Source organism: Ipomoea nil, unplaced genomic scaffold (assembly GCF_001879475.1).
Source record: "Ipomoea nil cultivar Tokyo-kokei standard unplaced genomic scaffold, Asagao_1.1 scaffold0436, whole genome shotgun sequence".
NCBI lineage: Eukaryota > Viridiplantae > Streptophyta > Magnoliopsida > Solanales > Convolvulaceae > Ipomoea > Ipomoea nil.
The window spans coordinates 631554-646254 of NW_017616864.1; the positions used below are offsets into that span (position 1 = coordinate 631554).

The 14701-nt window shown below is 31.4% G+C and overlaps 2 protein-coding genes and 1 long non-coding RNA gene across 4 annotated transcripts; all 3 read left to right on the forward strand.

The window, feature by feature from the left end:
* The first annotated feature begins 6499 nt into the window (after positions 1-6499).
* On the forward strand, positions 6500-12189 carry LOC109172836 (putative disease resistance RPP13-like protein 3). Its single transcript, XM_019322061.1, has 2 exons — positions 6500-7088; positions 11917-12189. The coding sequence occupies exons 1-2, from the start codon at positions 6522-6524 to the stop codon at positions 12187-12189; spliced, it is 840 nt and encodes a 279-aa protein (XP_019177606.1). The 5' UTR covers positions 6500-6521.
* On the forward strand, positions 7088-10096 carry LOC109172853 (putative late blight resistance protein homolog R1B-12). Of its 2 annotated transcripts, XM_019322096.1 has the most exons (3): positions 7088-9169; positions 9299-9424; positions 9783-10096. In XM_019322096.1, exons 1-2 carry the CDS (start codon positions 7271-7273, stop codon positions 9383-9385), a joined length of 1986 nt encoding a protein of 661 aa, XP_019177641.1. In that variant the 5' UTR covers positions 7088-7270; the 3' UTR covers positions 9386-9424; positions 9783-10096. The 2 variants fall into 2 exon arrangements, with proteins under 2 accessions (XP_019177641.1, XP_019177640.1); XM_019322095.1 differs by lacking the exon at positions 9783-10096 and having other exon boundaries at positions 9299-9761.
* Positions 12190-13947: 1758 nt separating the features above from the next.
* LOC109172870 lies at positions 13948-14467 on the forward strand. Its single transcript, XR_002052805.1, has 3 exons — positions 13948-14025; positions 14146-14271; positions 14382-14467. It is a non-coding gene; the product is annotated as an uncharacterized LOC109172870 (long non-coding RNA).
* Positions 14468-14701: the final 234 nt, after the last annotated feature.

Consider the following 14701-nt stretch of genomic DNA (forward strand, 5'->3'; position numbering starts at 1 on the left):
AGGTTGGGAACACTAGGGGAGGGTTGGACAATATAATGAGAACTGTAAATATGACGGGTAAACATTCGGCCTGTCACGGCAGTTTGAATCGCGACGGTGGCCTTGTCATCTGCCAACTTTCGACAAAAACGTACTCAACTGCGTAGTCGTCGGAGTTTCAGAGCTTTGCGGTTTCATGGTTTAATGGTGGAAGAGATGGATCGAGTTAGAATTAAATGAGATAGATCTTAGGTTTTGGTCTATGTATACTACGTACTCAGTTGCGTAATCCTATTGAGAATAGAAAATCCAAATCCCAACGCAATCCTAATCTCAGTTGGTGAATTGCATTTGAAAGTATCAACTTGTAATTCTATATGTATAATGTACCGGAAGAGAAAACAGAGCAGGAAGACAGTCGGAGGAGTAAAAAAGCTCAACTTTCCCCTTTTCTTTTTTACCTAAAATGACTAAGTTGCCCCCGAAATTAAACAAATAAGAATGGATTAAAAGATTCCGGCGACATTTGGCTGGTGATTTGGTCGGGAGGACCAAATGTGTTAGAAATTGCATAGTTATAGGACTAAATTGTTAGTTTTTAAAGTCAAGTATTGAAATTAACACGCCCCCTATAGTCATAAGACCAAAAGTGTGATTTTCCCTCTCTCTCTCTCTCTCTCTCTCTCTATATATATATATATATATATATATATATATATATATATATATATATATATATATATATATATATATATATATATATATATATATATATATATATATATATATATATATATATATATATATAGCGATGCACTCGGGTGCGAATAAGTGCCAGGATTGAATATGCGAACGAATCAGCGCGCGACACGTGTCCAGATCTAATGGATTAAAAAAACTCGGTGGCATTTTCATAAATAATTGAATATCGAAGTGCAAATAAAATAACTTACAAGTGCACCTACTTTCACATATAAGTGCATGTAATTTTGCCTTGTTAACATTCACTTCCCGCAAACATTCATGCACCTAGGCGCACCTACATATAACTATAGGTACAACTACTTATAACTATAGGTGCACTTAGTATTGATGCTCAGTGTAAATTTTACGTGCACCTATAATACATTTTACATGCACTTGTAATACATTTTACTTGCACTTTGATGTTCAATTATTTACGAAAATGCCACCGTATTTTCTTTAATCCATTAGATCTGGACACGTGTCGCGCGCTGATTCGTTCACATATTCCCTCCCGGGCACGTCATTCGCACTTGAGTGCAATTATATATATATATATATATATATATATATATATATATATATATATATATATATATATATATATATATATATATATATATATATATATAAAAGTAAAATCCTCCCTCTAGCATTTTTCAGCCAAAACTCATTGTATTGGTCAAATTATTTTAGTATGGTAAACTAGGGAATAATTAATGATGGTAATAGAAATCCTAGAAGAATATAGAATACATGAATATTTAATTTTGGTCATATTAGTATTGTGCCTCACGGAATAGAATACAAGAATATTTAATTAAGGTTATATTCTTCCAAAAGGTTGAACCCCAACCCTAAGGGCCCCTCACACTCCGACCCGACAGAGCATTTGGGAGGATGTAAATAATGGTAACTCAACTGAACATGAATCACAGAGGCTAGACCTTTGCTCACTGCGCACAAGGAACCCCACTCACTTTGAGAGGTAGCTCCCGCACTGCCGCTGGTGAGACTCGACCCCTGGTCATTCTTCCAAAGTTTCACCTCTATAGGTTATATTATTATTATGCCTCATGGTCTTTATATACTAATAGGACTTGACAGGAAAATAATAATAATATTAGTGGTTATAATAATATCTAAAAGTAATCAAGTGTTAATAATAATAATAATAAGAATATTAACATAGGAATTATAACATAGAATAAAACTTAATAATTAATATATATATATATATATATATATATATATATATATATATATATATATATATATATATATATATACACACTAGTATGATACTCGTGCGATGCATGGCCTATAAATTTGTAGTAGTTAATGTTAATTTTTTTTTTTTTTACATTGTTAAAGTATATTATGTATGTATATTGTAAATAATGGAATTGACAATTACATACATTCATATGGAAATAATTATTATATAAATAAATATCCTACATTTTAATAGACTATTTTTATACATGGTAATTAATTTCATAATTACAAATAAAAATTCTTAATTGCATGGATACTTTTGCGACATTCTAATCTGCCAAAATTTTTAAAATAATTTATTACATCATTTTAAACCTTTTAATAGGTTACTTTTAAATATATATATATATATATATATATATATATATATATATATATATAATTAAATTATTCTACCCAATTATATATATCATTCTTAAATACGATCCTAATAATTCTATATGATGTACGATGTATATGTATATAATAATATATATATAAATATATTATTATCCTATTATACCTATATGTAATTATGGAATTGACAGTTACATACGTTAATATGAAAATAATTATTATATAAATAAATATCTTGCCTTTTAATAGACTATTTGTATATATGGCAATTAATTTCATAATTACATATACAAATACCTAAATGCAGGGAGACTTTTGCGACATTCCAATCTGCGAAATAATTTTAAAATAATTTATTATATCATTTCAAACCTTTTAATAGGTTATTTTTAAAATTTTAAATTAATTAATATATATGATTAAATTATTCTACCAAATTATATATATCATTCCTAAATACGATCCTAATAACTATATAATAATATATAAATATAGTATTATCCTATTATATCTATATGTAATTATGGAATTGACAGTTACATACGTTCATATGGAAATAATTATTATATAAATAAATATTCTACCTTTTAATAGACTATTTTTATAGTTTTATATATGGTAATTAATTTCATAATTACAAATAAAAATTTCTAATTGAAGGGATACTTTTGTGACATTCCAATCTACCAAATAATTTTAAAATAATTTATTATATCATTTCAAACCTTTTAATAGGTTATTTTTAAATTAATATATACAATTAAATTATTTTACCCAATTATATATATCATTCCTAAATCTGATCCTAATAACTATATATGATGTACGATATATATGTATATATTTTGGAATAATATATATGTATATAATAATATGTAAATATAATATTATCCTATTATACCTATATGTAATTCTGGAATTAACAGTTACATACGTTCATATGGAAATAATTATTATATAAATAAATATCATGCCTTTTAATAAATTATTTTTTTATATATAGTAATTAATTTGATAATTACAAATAAAAATAAAGTATGAAAAAGTAATGTAAATCTTTAATGTAAAAAAATACACATAATTTCTCCACAAGAAATAACTTAGAAATAGAAAAAAAAAAGTAATTTTACCACTCATAATTGTAACAACAACCAAATTGAATCGTTGCATGCCATTTGCCCAATTGAAATGATTCTCTCGAGATATGTTGTTGTAGCAAAGAACGCACTCCAATCTGACTAGCATTTTTTGGCCCAAACTCGTTGTATTAGTCAAATTATTTAATTATGGTAAACTAAGAAATAATTAATGATAGTAATAGAAATCCTAGAAGAATATAGAATACAATAATATTTAATTATGGTTATATTATTACTGTGTCTCACGGAATAGAATACAAGAACATTTAATTATACTTATATATATATATATATATATATATATATATATATATATATATATATATATATATATATATATATATATATATATATATATATATTGTTCAAGTATAATAAAAACCATATGTAATAATATAAAAATGAAATATAATAATAATAATAATAATAATAATAATAATAATAATAATAATAATAATAATAATAATAGTAATAATCTATACTATAATTAAAAACAAAATCTTATTTACTTGATTTCCGCACAAACAATAGTAAATAGTAAAGGTAAATTAAAAAGGAACGTAAACTAAAAAACGAATAGAAATATGTCACAATAATATTTTACATCATCAATTAAAAATGGAACAAGAATTATGTAAATTGGAAAATGAAATGAATATTAATAATTGACTGAAAATTAAAAATTGAAAAATGAATGAAAATTACGTTAATTGAAAAAGGAAATGAATATTTATAATTGACTGAAAATAAAAAAAATGTATCCATAATTGACTAAAATGGAAAAGGAAATGGTCAAATTATTGCATTTTAATTTTTCATAATAATATTACACAGTAGAATAAATCAAATCACAATTATATCATAAATTTTTCACAATTTCAAATAATGGAACGAAAATTAAAAATGGAAAGGAAATATTTCAATAATAATATTCTACATCATCAATAGTAAATGTATGTTTGGAAAGAGGAGTTTTGAGCAATGCTCCTCTTCCGAGCATAATTGCTTGCCCATCAACGTCGACAAGTATTGAGAAGCCAAAAGACTCTTATTTAAGAAGCCTTAGCTTAATGACTTTTTATTTTAGTTTTTATTTTAAGAAAACATTTTACAGACAATGATAAATACTAAACAATGATAAATTAAATTTTCGAAGTTATAACACCGCATGTGTACATCTAGACATTAGCTATTAATTTGAGCTATTATTTGCACAAATTCAAGCAATAATAATAACATAAAAATACATAAACGATCTAAACCATATCTTTAATTTCACTATATAATATTGGATGTTCTAATTTAAATTATTATATATCTATTCAAATATTCTTAATATATTACAACAAATTCACTCCGTGCATCGCATGAGTGAAAATACAAGTTGTTGAAATAACGTTAAATACAAGGGTATTGTGATTTTTTATTTATTTATATAAAGTGGATTGACCCATTGTATTTTTATTTTTTATTTTTATTAAAAAAAAAAACATATTTGAAGACCGAAATGTTCTTGTATCTAAGGGCATATAAACTGTTTTGTTGATAAAGAACAAAATAATAATCATGTTAAAATAATACTTGGACCAAAGAAGATGCTTTAGGAAAAAAAAAAAAAAAAGAAAGAGACTAAAAATAAAATGTTATTTATAAATTTATGATAAAAATGAAATTAACTCAAAATAAAAATCCAAAAGATACCAATCATACCATCAGTTGACTTTTGACTTGGTTGTTGGGTGTAGAGTGTAGATCTTAATTTCCAGCATCAATAATTCCTCAGATAAGATAAGATCTCTTTTCTCTCTCTCTCAACTCTCATCCTCTATCTCTGCTCGCTATATACTCATTTCATCTCTGCTCTCTCCATAACTCTCATCTGGGTTCAATTCAGAAACACTGGACCTGAGATTAGTTCAAGTTTCCATATTTTATCTGCTCTACTCCATAAAGTCAACAACTCAGACTAATTCACTTACTCCATCTCCATCGTCATCAACCTAAGGTATGCATCTTTTACACTCTCTCCAACATCACTCTATTCATTTTCTCTGATTGAATTAGTGGATTTGACTAGTTGATAGCTGAGTGTAGAAAGATATTTGGTAACTCTCATCTCTCTATATAATGTCTACAATTTATATATAATTAATAGACTAAAATTGTTATTTTTTTTTTAAAGTACATTAATGGCCCCCAATAATAATTAAAAGAAAAGTTAAATTGGTCCGCATGGGTAGCTCAACTGGTCATAGAGGTGAAAATTTGGAAGAATGACCAGAGATTGAGTCTCACCAGCGGCTTCTCAAAGTGAGAGGAGCTCCTTGTGCGCAGTGAGCACCGATCTTGTTCAGTTGAGTCATAGAGGGGGCCCTTAGGGTTGGGGTTCAGCCTTTTGAAAGAAGAAAAGTTAAATCGCTCCCATCAATAATTCAGATCTTATCCCATCTCTCATCATTTCTGCTATACTCATTTCATTTCTTGCTCAATAAATTCAATAACTCTGATCATATCTGATCTCATATTACCCAAACCCAATTTACTAACTCCTGCTCTTCTTCAACCTAAGGTATGTTTCATACTTTCTCCAGCTTCACTTCAATTCCTTTTTTACTTTGATACAGTTTTGCATAACTCACTCACCATTACATTTTCCCTCTCGATGCCTTTACTTTTTGCCAGATGTTTATTCACTATCAAATTTATTAATTTTGGACAATATTTTTAATTGTGTTCACTGTGTATGAAAATATTCATGAAGACTTATATATATATATATATATATATATATATATATATATATATATATATATATATATATATATATATATATATATATATATATATATATTGTCATATTAGCCGCCCCTCAGCATACAAATAATTGAAATGGTAGAAGATGCAATGGTTTTGCTGATGATACTATAATTCACAAGATTTTAACCCATCTTGCATGCACCATTATCTCTGCTATTTTCTTGCTCAATAATTGAGACTAATAACTCTTATATCAGTTCCAGAAACACTTTAGGGAAGTTCAATATAATGGCATTTGATGCTCTAACTAGCCTAATCAAAATAGTAGAGCAAGACCTTGTGGAGCCCAAACTACTTTCGATTTTTGATGCCGGAGGATTGATGGTGGCGCTGCTTGAAACAATCGAGTTGCTGTCTGCAAAGCTCTGCTTTATGCAAGCCTTTTTGGAAGAACTTAAGACCAAAATGAATGACGGGTACTCTTGGGATAAGACTTTTCTGCATGAGCCAGTCCAAAGATATTACAAAAATGAAATAGAATATAAACTAAGAGGAGTATATTTGGCAGCAACCGGGAAAGGGTATGTATCTAAGGCTAACGAAAAACTTCACCAGACCTTGAAACAAGTGGTAATAGATATTGAGCATGTTGAAGAACGGATCCTGGCGAACAATAAAAGAACTGCTTTAGCGCCTGAGAAAGAGAACATTACTGTTTGGGATACCTACCAAAATGCTTTAGTGCCTGAGAGTGAAGTAACTACGGGATTCAACAGTGATATAGAGAAGATAATTAATCGGCTCTGTTATTCACACTTGATGAGATCAGTTTTCACCATTTTGAGGAATAGTAACATAGACAAGTTTCGAAGATATGTAGAAAACCTAGTGCTGAAACTACAAGTTATCCCACTCGTCGGGGAAGGAGGCATTGGAAAAACTACATTAGCCAAAAAGTCTATGGACATCCAATTACTATTGCTAGCTTTCACATTCGAGCATGGGTAGTTGTGTCTCAGGTTCAAAACCTCAAAGAGATGCTCATTGGTCTATTACGTTGTATTTCACCAATAACAAGTGAAATCTACAACCTAGACGATGCTCAAATAGCTAAGCAATTATGCAGAAGTTTGATGGGCAAGAAGTATGTAATTTTATTAGACGATATATGGACCACTGCGGCGTGGGATGCCATCCAAGGATGTTTTCCAGATAATTTTAATGGAAGCCGAATCTTAGTAACTACTCGGTTCAAAGAGGTGGCTGAATACTTAAGTGCAAATCCCTACCATGTGCTTCATCAAACTCCAAAGGATTGTAGGCAATTATTTTCAAGAAAGGTGTTTGGGCAAAGTTATATTAGCAGGGGAAATTTCTCAGTTGAGGAGCGCATTGTTCGTGGTTGCGGTGGATTACCGCTAGCAGTTGTTCTGATTGCCGGGCTTTTGGTTACAACAGAGTCTCCAGTAGTATGGAGATATGTTGCAGAAACTTTGGATGAAGTTGATAGAAATGATAATAACAACAGAATTTCAAAAATTCTTTTATTGAGCTACATGTACTTACCTCATCACTTGAAAGATTGCATTCATTATTTTGGTGTGTTTCCTGAAGACAATGTCATTCCTGTTAAGAGATTAATCAACTTATGGATTGCAGAGGGATTTATAAGGCCACATATCAATATGAGTTTGGAAGAAGTGGCAGAGAGTTACTTGGATGATCTCATTAATAGAAGTCTAGTTCAAATTAATGAGCTAAGTATTGACGGCAAAGTTAAATCATGTAAGCTTCATGATCAAGTGCACGAGTTTTGTGTGAGAGAAACAATAAAGGGTGATACTTTGTGCATTATCACTGACAATCATACTCCAAAAGCTAGTTGTTGGTTAAGCTGCCAAACAAGTCATTGGCCGATCACTCAAACGAGTTATGGAAATTGCATGCCAAATAAAATCCATTCTATTCTCTGCTTTGGTAAAGATGTAAACCATTCAAAATGTAGGTTTGTATACCCATGTTTGAAATCGCTAAGAGTATTGGATTTATCATTAGTTAAATGCTCACAAGGCATGCCTCCTGAAATAACAGACTTGGTTCATTTGAGATACTTGGCTTTAAGTACCATTGGCTCTCTTTACGAGTTTCGATTTTTCAAGCTTAAGAATTTGGTAACTCTCATAGTTACTTCATGGATGGAAAAATGTCCTTTGCAACTGCCATGTGATATGTTGGATTTGCCAAAATTGAGGCATTTGCATGTTGACAAGAGATGCTCACAATATCTCCCTTGCTTAGTAAAAAAAGATCTACAAACTCTTTATTGGTTGAAAGTTGCTAGCTCTAACAAAAAACCAAACTTCATAATGGTTCCTAACCTAAGGGAACTTGGGATTTTCATTGAAGGCCAACTGGAGCCTAGCTATCTAGGGAGCCTTGTGTATTTAGATCTACTTGAGAAGTTGAAGTTTGAAGTAGGAAGAGTTGAGCGCTTTTATCTACCAACAGGTTTTCCACCAAACCTTAAGAAGTTGACACTTCGTTATACTTATCTTCCATGGAAGGAGATGGACACAATTGGCAAGTTGCCGCGCCTTGAGGTGCTTAAACTAAAAGATTTTGCCTTTTGTGGTCCAACGTGGGAACCATCGAAGCAGGGCTTTCGGAAGTTAAAGGCACTTCTTATTTCACGTTCAGATCTCAAACATTGGCATGCAAGTTCTAATCATTTCCCAGTTTTGGAGCGCCTAGTCTTGAGATATTGTTGGGAATTGAAACAAGTTCCACTGAAGTTTGCAAAAATTGGAACACTGAATTTAATTGTATTAGAATGTTGTTATTCTTCTCTTGTGACTTCTGCATTGCAGATTTCTTCTGCAAAAAGCGGAACATTAAAGGGAAAGGCTCCACTTCGTGTTGGTAAAGTTGGAAATAAGGTTTCTCTCTAATTTTTGTTCATTATTTCAAAATATTAGTTTTCTGCATTCTAATTCCATGTATTAGTTAATTATTGAATTGCCTATTAGTTTTCTGATTTTTTTACTCATTTTCAATTACTTTTCAAGGTTGAATTGCCTATTATTGAAAGATCTGAAGAAGAAATGTTGAAAGCTGATAAGAATGTGATGAAATATGTGAAGAAGTTATTCTAGTGAATGCTTTGAAGAAGAAAGTGCAGTGACTGAGGAAAGGTTATTCTGATGTGTTGCAAATGAACTATTTGATTTGTACTTCCCATCATCAACCTCAAAATCAATCAAAAATTCGATACCTGAGTTTTTAAAACTTGCCACTTTATGGTCCTATAGTCAGGAACTTAATCTGGAACTAAATTTTTTTCTTCTTGGGCTAAAACTGGCAAGTTTTCAAAGTCATTAGGTATAAAATGTATTCAATTTTGGAAGTTGATAACCACAAAAGTGGAAAATCCAGCAGTCATCTAGTCGAGGGACTAAATCAGGAATCCAATAGTTGATAAATGCACCATTTATTGTAATTTTGTCCAAAGAGATTATTCTGATCTGTATTTGAACTTCCTTTATCTTTCAGCCTGTAGGTTCCTGGCTGAAGTTAATAAGGTCATCATTGATGAAGTTGATAAGTATAGCCATTTGTCCAGTACAATCCAGATTGGTGGTGATCTGTCTCTTTGGTTGGGAATTTGTCTAATCATCCCGCTTTTCGGGAGAAATAAACAGGAAGAGTTTCTTGCTGCAATTCTTCAAGTGCTGGTCAGAGGTGCATCAATATAAGATGTTTTATTTTTGGTTTCCATTTGATCTGAACAATTTAGCTTTGTGTGTTATGATATTTTTCTGCTCTAATGTCACCATGGCTAAGTTGTAACAATCCACTATTCAACTAAGTATTCTTTTACAACATATTTAAATATAATGCTTTTTACTGGTTGAGAGTTAATTGGTAGCTTAGATGAAATATTGAACTTTAGACTGGTTCCAAACTTAAAAGGAACTAGGGATTTATATTGAAGGTGAAATGACACATAGTTGTCTGGAGAGTCTTGTCCATTTACGTCAACCTGAGAAGTTAAAATTTGACTTGAGAAGGGTTGAACGCTTTTATCTTCCTAGCGGTTTTTCACCAAATCTAAAGAGGTTGACATTTTGGTATACATATCTCCCTTGAGAGGAAATAACCATAACTGGCTAATTACCCAATCTTGAAGTGCTCGAATTAAAAGATTTTGCCTTTTGTGGCTTAGTGTGGGAGCCAATAAAATGGTGCTTTCAGGGATTAAAGGCACTCATTATTGAGCGATTGGATCTCAAACATTGAAATGTAAATGTTGATCATTTTCCCGGACCTCCTAGTCTTGAGACATTGTTGGGAGTTGAGACTTGAAAAAAGTTCTGATTACTTTTGCAAATATTAGAATTTTGAAATCAATTATGTTATTAAAAGTTGTTACGCTTCTCTTGTGACTTATGTAAACAATATTTATTGAAAGCTAAGGTCCAAAGAAAGAGAGACTGGGCATTTGGTGTTTGTGATCTCGGAACGTAACTAAGGTTGGTCTCTCTGCAATCGAGTTTTAATTTAGACGAGATTTTCATATTAGCATAAATTTATGAGGTTTTATGGTCTCAAGGAAAATGCAATTGTTTTGAGTAGTTATTTATTAGGGTCAATGGAGGTCCTAGGAGATTCATAGATTCAAATACTCTTTATTCACCAGTTGATTTCCTTAACTTTGTTTTAGATAATTTCTGCTTGTCCTGATTGTTGGTTAATTTTTTGTTTTATTTTAATTGTTTAATTAGTTCATCAACATATATTTAGACTAGATAATACCAGCATTTGTAGTTATTGTGGGATACGAACACTACATGCTTCATTAGATTTGTATAGTTGAAATCGGGTATGGAGATACTAATTTAACACAAAATGTATAGAGTAATGCCAAAAAAATGCTAAACATATACCGGAAGTGTATGTTAATCAGTAGCGTAATTGATTCGTCGTCTAATTTAAAAGTCATGATTGGAGGGGGCACTGTGAGATTTGAATCTCATTGAGAACATGTACAGAAAAATGCCCAATAACATGTGCGCATGACTGCTTGCGGGACTAGCTTTATCGACGGAATTAATTAAAAAGAAAAAGTACATGGATGATTCCCATTAGTCTGTACTCCACTACTCTTAATAATAATTAAAATGAAAAGTTTGTCAATTATTATGTTAGGGAAAATGACACTCTTTTCCTCTGAATTATAAGTTTATAGCATTTTTTCCTGGTGTTATTTATGCATCCACGTTTACCTTGCCAGGGAATCTGCGTTAAGATAATCTATGAAGCAATCCGACATAAAGTTGCTGGAAGATATGAATATTACAATATAGAATCTAAACTGAGACGAGTATATTCTGCAGCAAACAGGGGACAGAATCAGTCTGCACATGTGGCTAGTTATAAACTTCATTGGACCTTGAAACAAGTGGTAGGAGATATTGAGGAAGCTCGAGAATTGATCGTGGAGATAAAAAAAGATAACTGCTTTAGAGCCTGATGAGGAAGAGAATATTGGGTTTGGGATGCCTACCAAAATGCTTTAGAGCCTGAGAATGAAGTAATTGTAGGATTTGACAGTGATATAGAGACGATAATTAACCGGTTCTCTTATTTACACTTACCAGTTTTCACCATGTTGAGGATTAGTAACATTGAACAGTTCCGGAAATATGTTGAAAATCCAGAGATGAAACTACAAGTTATCCCACTCGTGGGGGAAGGAGGCATAGGAAAAACTACATTAGCCAAAAGAGTCTATGGACATCCAATTACTATTGCTTGTTTTCGCATTCGAGCATGGGTAGTTGTGTCTCAAGTTCATAACCTCAAAGAGATGCTCATTGGTCTATTACGTTGTATTTCACCACTAGGAATTGTTGTGATTGCTGGGCTTTTGGCTACAGTAAAAGAGTCTCTGATCTAGAAATATGGAGAGATGTTGAGTAAACTTTGGATGCACTTGATAATAACCAACAGAATTTCAAAAATACTTTCATTGAGCTACAACTACTTACCTAGTCACTTGAAAGCTTGCTTTCAATATTTTGGTGTGTTTCCTGAAGACAATGTCATTCTTGTAATGAAATTAATCAAATTATGGGTTGCAGAGGGATTTTTATTGCCACATAAAAATATGGGTTTGGAAGAAGTGGCAGAAAATTACTTGCATGATCTCATTAATAGAAATCTACTCTAAATTAATGAGCTCAGTATTGATGACAAAGTCAAATTATGTAAGCTTCATGATCGAGTGCATGCGGTTTGTGTGAGAGAAGCTATAACGGGGAATACTTTGTGCATTATCAATAACGACAATCATGCTTCAAACGCTAGTCATTGGTTAAGTTGTCAAACAAGTCATTGGCCAATCACTCAAGCAAGTTATGGGAATTGCACACTAGATAATATCCATTCTGTGCTCTACTTTGGTAAAGATGTATGCCATTCAAAATGCAGATTGGTATACCCATGTTTGAAAGTTCTAAGAGTATTGGATTTATAATTAGTGAAATGCTCACAATGCATGCCTTGTGAAATAACAGATTTAATTCATTTGAGATACTTGGCTTTAAGTACTATTGGTTCTCTTTACAAGTTTGGATTTTTTAAGCTTAAAAATTTGCTTACTCTCATAGTTTCTTCATGCATGGATGGAAAAATGTCCTTTGCAAATGGGATGTAATATTTTGGATTTGCCACAATTGAGGCATTTGGATGTTGACAAGAGATGTTCACAATATCTCCCTTTGCTTAATCAAAAATAATCTACAAACTCTTTATTGGTTAAAAGTTGCTAGCTCCGACAAAAAATCAAACTTCGGAATGGTTCCAAACCTAATGGAACTTGGGATTTAAATTGAAGGCCAATTGGTGCCTAGCCATCTAGGGAGCCTTATGCATTTACATCTACTTAGAAGTTGAAGTTTGAAATAGGAAGGGTCAAGCGCTTTTGTCTTCCAACAAGTTTCCCACCAAACCTTAAGAAGTTGACACTTCATTATACTTATCTTTCATGGAAGGAGATGGACACAATTGGCAAGTTGCCGCACCTTAAAGTGCTTAAACTAAAAGATTTTGCCTTTTGTGGCTCAACGCGGGAACCATCGGAGCAGGGCTTTGGGGAATTAAAGGCACCTCCAACATTGGAATACAAGTTTTAGTGTCATTTCCCATTTTTGGAGCGCTTAGTCTTAAAATATTGTTGGGAATTAAAACAAGTTCCAATTAATTTTGCAAATATTAGAACACTGAAGACAATTGTGTTAGAATGTTGCTATTCTTCTCTTGTGACTTCTGCAAAGCAGGTTTCTTCTGCAAAGAAATTATTATTTGTGAGAAGGGCAGATTGTTCACTTCGTGTTTGCAAAGTGTCAACTAAGGTTTATCTCTAATTCTTGTTCATTATTTCAAAATATTAGTTTTTTGCCTTCTAATTCCACTGCTGGATATTATGGAATTTCCGACCACCTGAAAGTGATCTTAAATCAAGTCGAAAGCAAAAAGTGGTCGGAAATATCAACAAAGTTTTTTTCCAGATATCAAAAGTGGTCGGAACAAGGCTTTCGACTTGATTTAAGATCACTTTCAGGTGGTCAGAAATTCCATAATTTCTAATAGTGAATTCCATGTATTAATTTAATTAACAGTTTATTTTTGTACTCATTTTCAATTACTTTTCAAAGTTGAATTGCCAAATAATGAAAGCTTTGAAGTAGAAACTGTAGAAAACTCTGAAGAAGAATGCACGGGAAGCTGTAAGGTTTCTCTCTAATAATTCTTGTTCATTATTTCAAAATATTATAGAGTAGTTTACTGCCTTCTAATTCCACATATTAATTCAAGTATTTATTTTTGTACTTATTTTCAATTACTTTTCAAGGTTGAATTGCCAAATAATGAAGGCTTTGAAGAGGAAACTGTAGAAAGCTCTGAAGAAGAAAATGTGAAAAGCTCTAAAGAAGAATGTGTGGAAAAATCTAAAGAAGAAAGCGTGGGAAGCTCTAAGGTTTCTCTCTAATTCTTGTTCCTTATTTCAAAATATTAGTTTTTTGCCTTCTAATTCCATGCATTAATTTAATTATTTATTTTTATACTCATTTTCAATTATTTTTTAAGATTGAATTGCGAAATAATGAAAGCTCTGAAGAAGTAGAAAGTGTGGAAAGCTCTATAGAAGGAAGCGTGGGAAGGTCTAATGAATTAAGTGTTGAAAGATCTCATCAAGAAAGTTCGAAAGCTCGGAAGAGAGTGATGAAATATCTGAAGAAGAAGTTGTCAAAATTACTGAATGCATTCAAAGAATTGAAGAGGAAATTTTTGTAATATCTAAGAAGAAATAGAGTGAGGAATATAAATTTATGAAAGCCAAAGTGTGTACGTATGTACCTATGAAATTTGTGGTTAAACTCCATATTATCATTTGCACATGCCTATTA

What these genes read in the sequence shown, in the direction of transcription:
- LOC109172853 (XM_019322096.1), top strand. Translation starts at nt 7,271, where the DNA reads ATGCTCATTGGTCTATTACGTTGTATTTCACCAATAACAAGTGAAATC. An exon ending in TTGGTAAAGTTGGAAATAAG is followed by an intron (nt 9,170 to 9,298) that starts GTTTCTCTCTAA and finishes TTACTTTTCAAG; the next exon opens with GTTGAATTGCCTATTATTGA.
- LOC109172836 (XM_019322061.1), top strand. Translation starts at nt 6,522, where the DNA reads ATGGCATTTGATGCTCTAACTAGCCTAATCAAAATAGTAGAGCAAGAC. An exon ending in CCATTTTGAGGAATAGTAAC is followed by an intron (nt 7,089 to 11,916) that starts ATAGACAAGTTT and finishes AGGATTAGTAAC; the next exon opens with ATTGAACAGTTCCGGAAATA.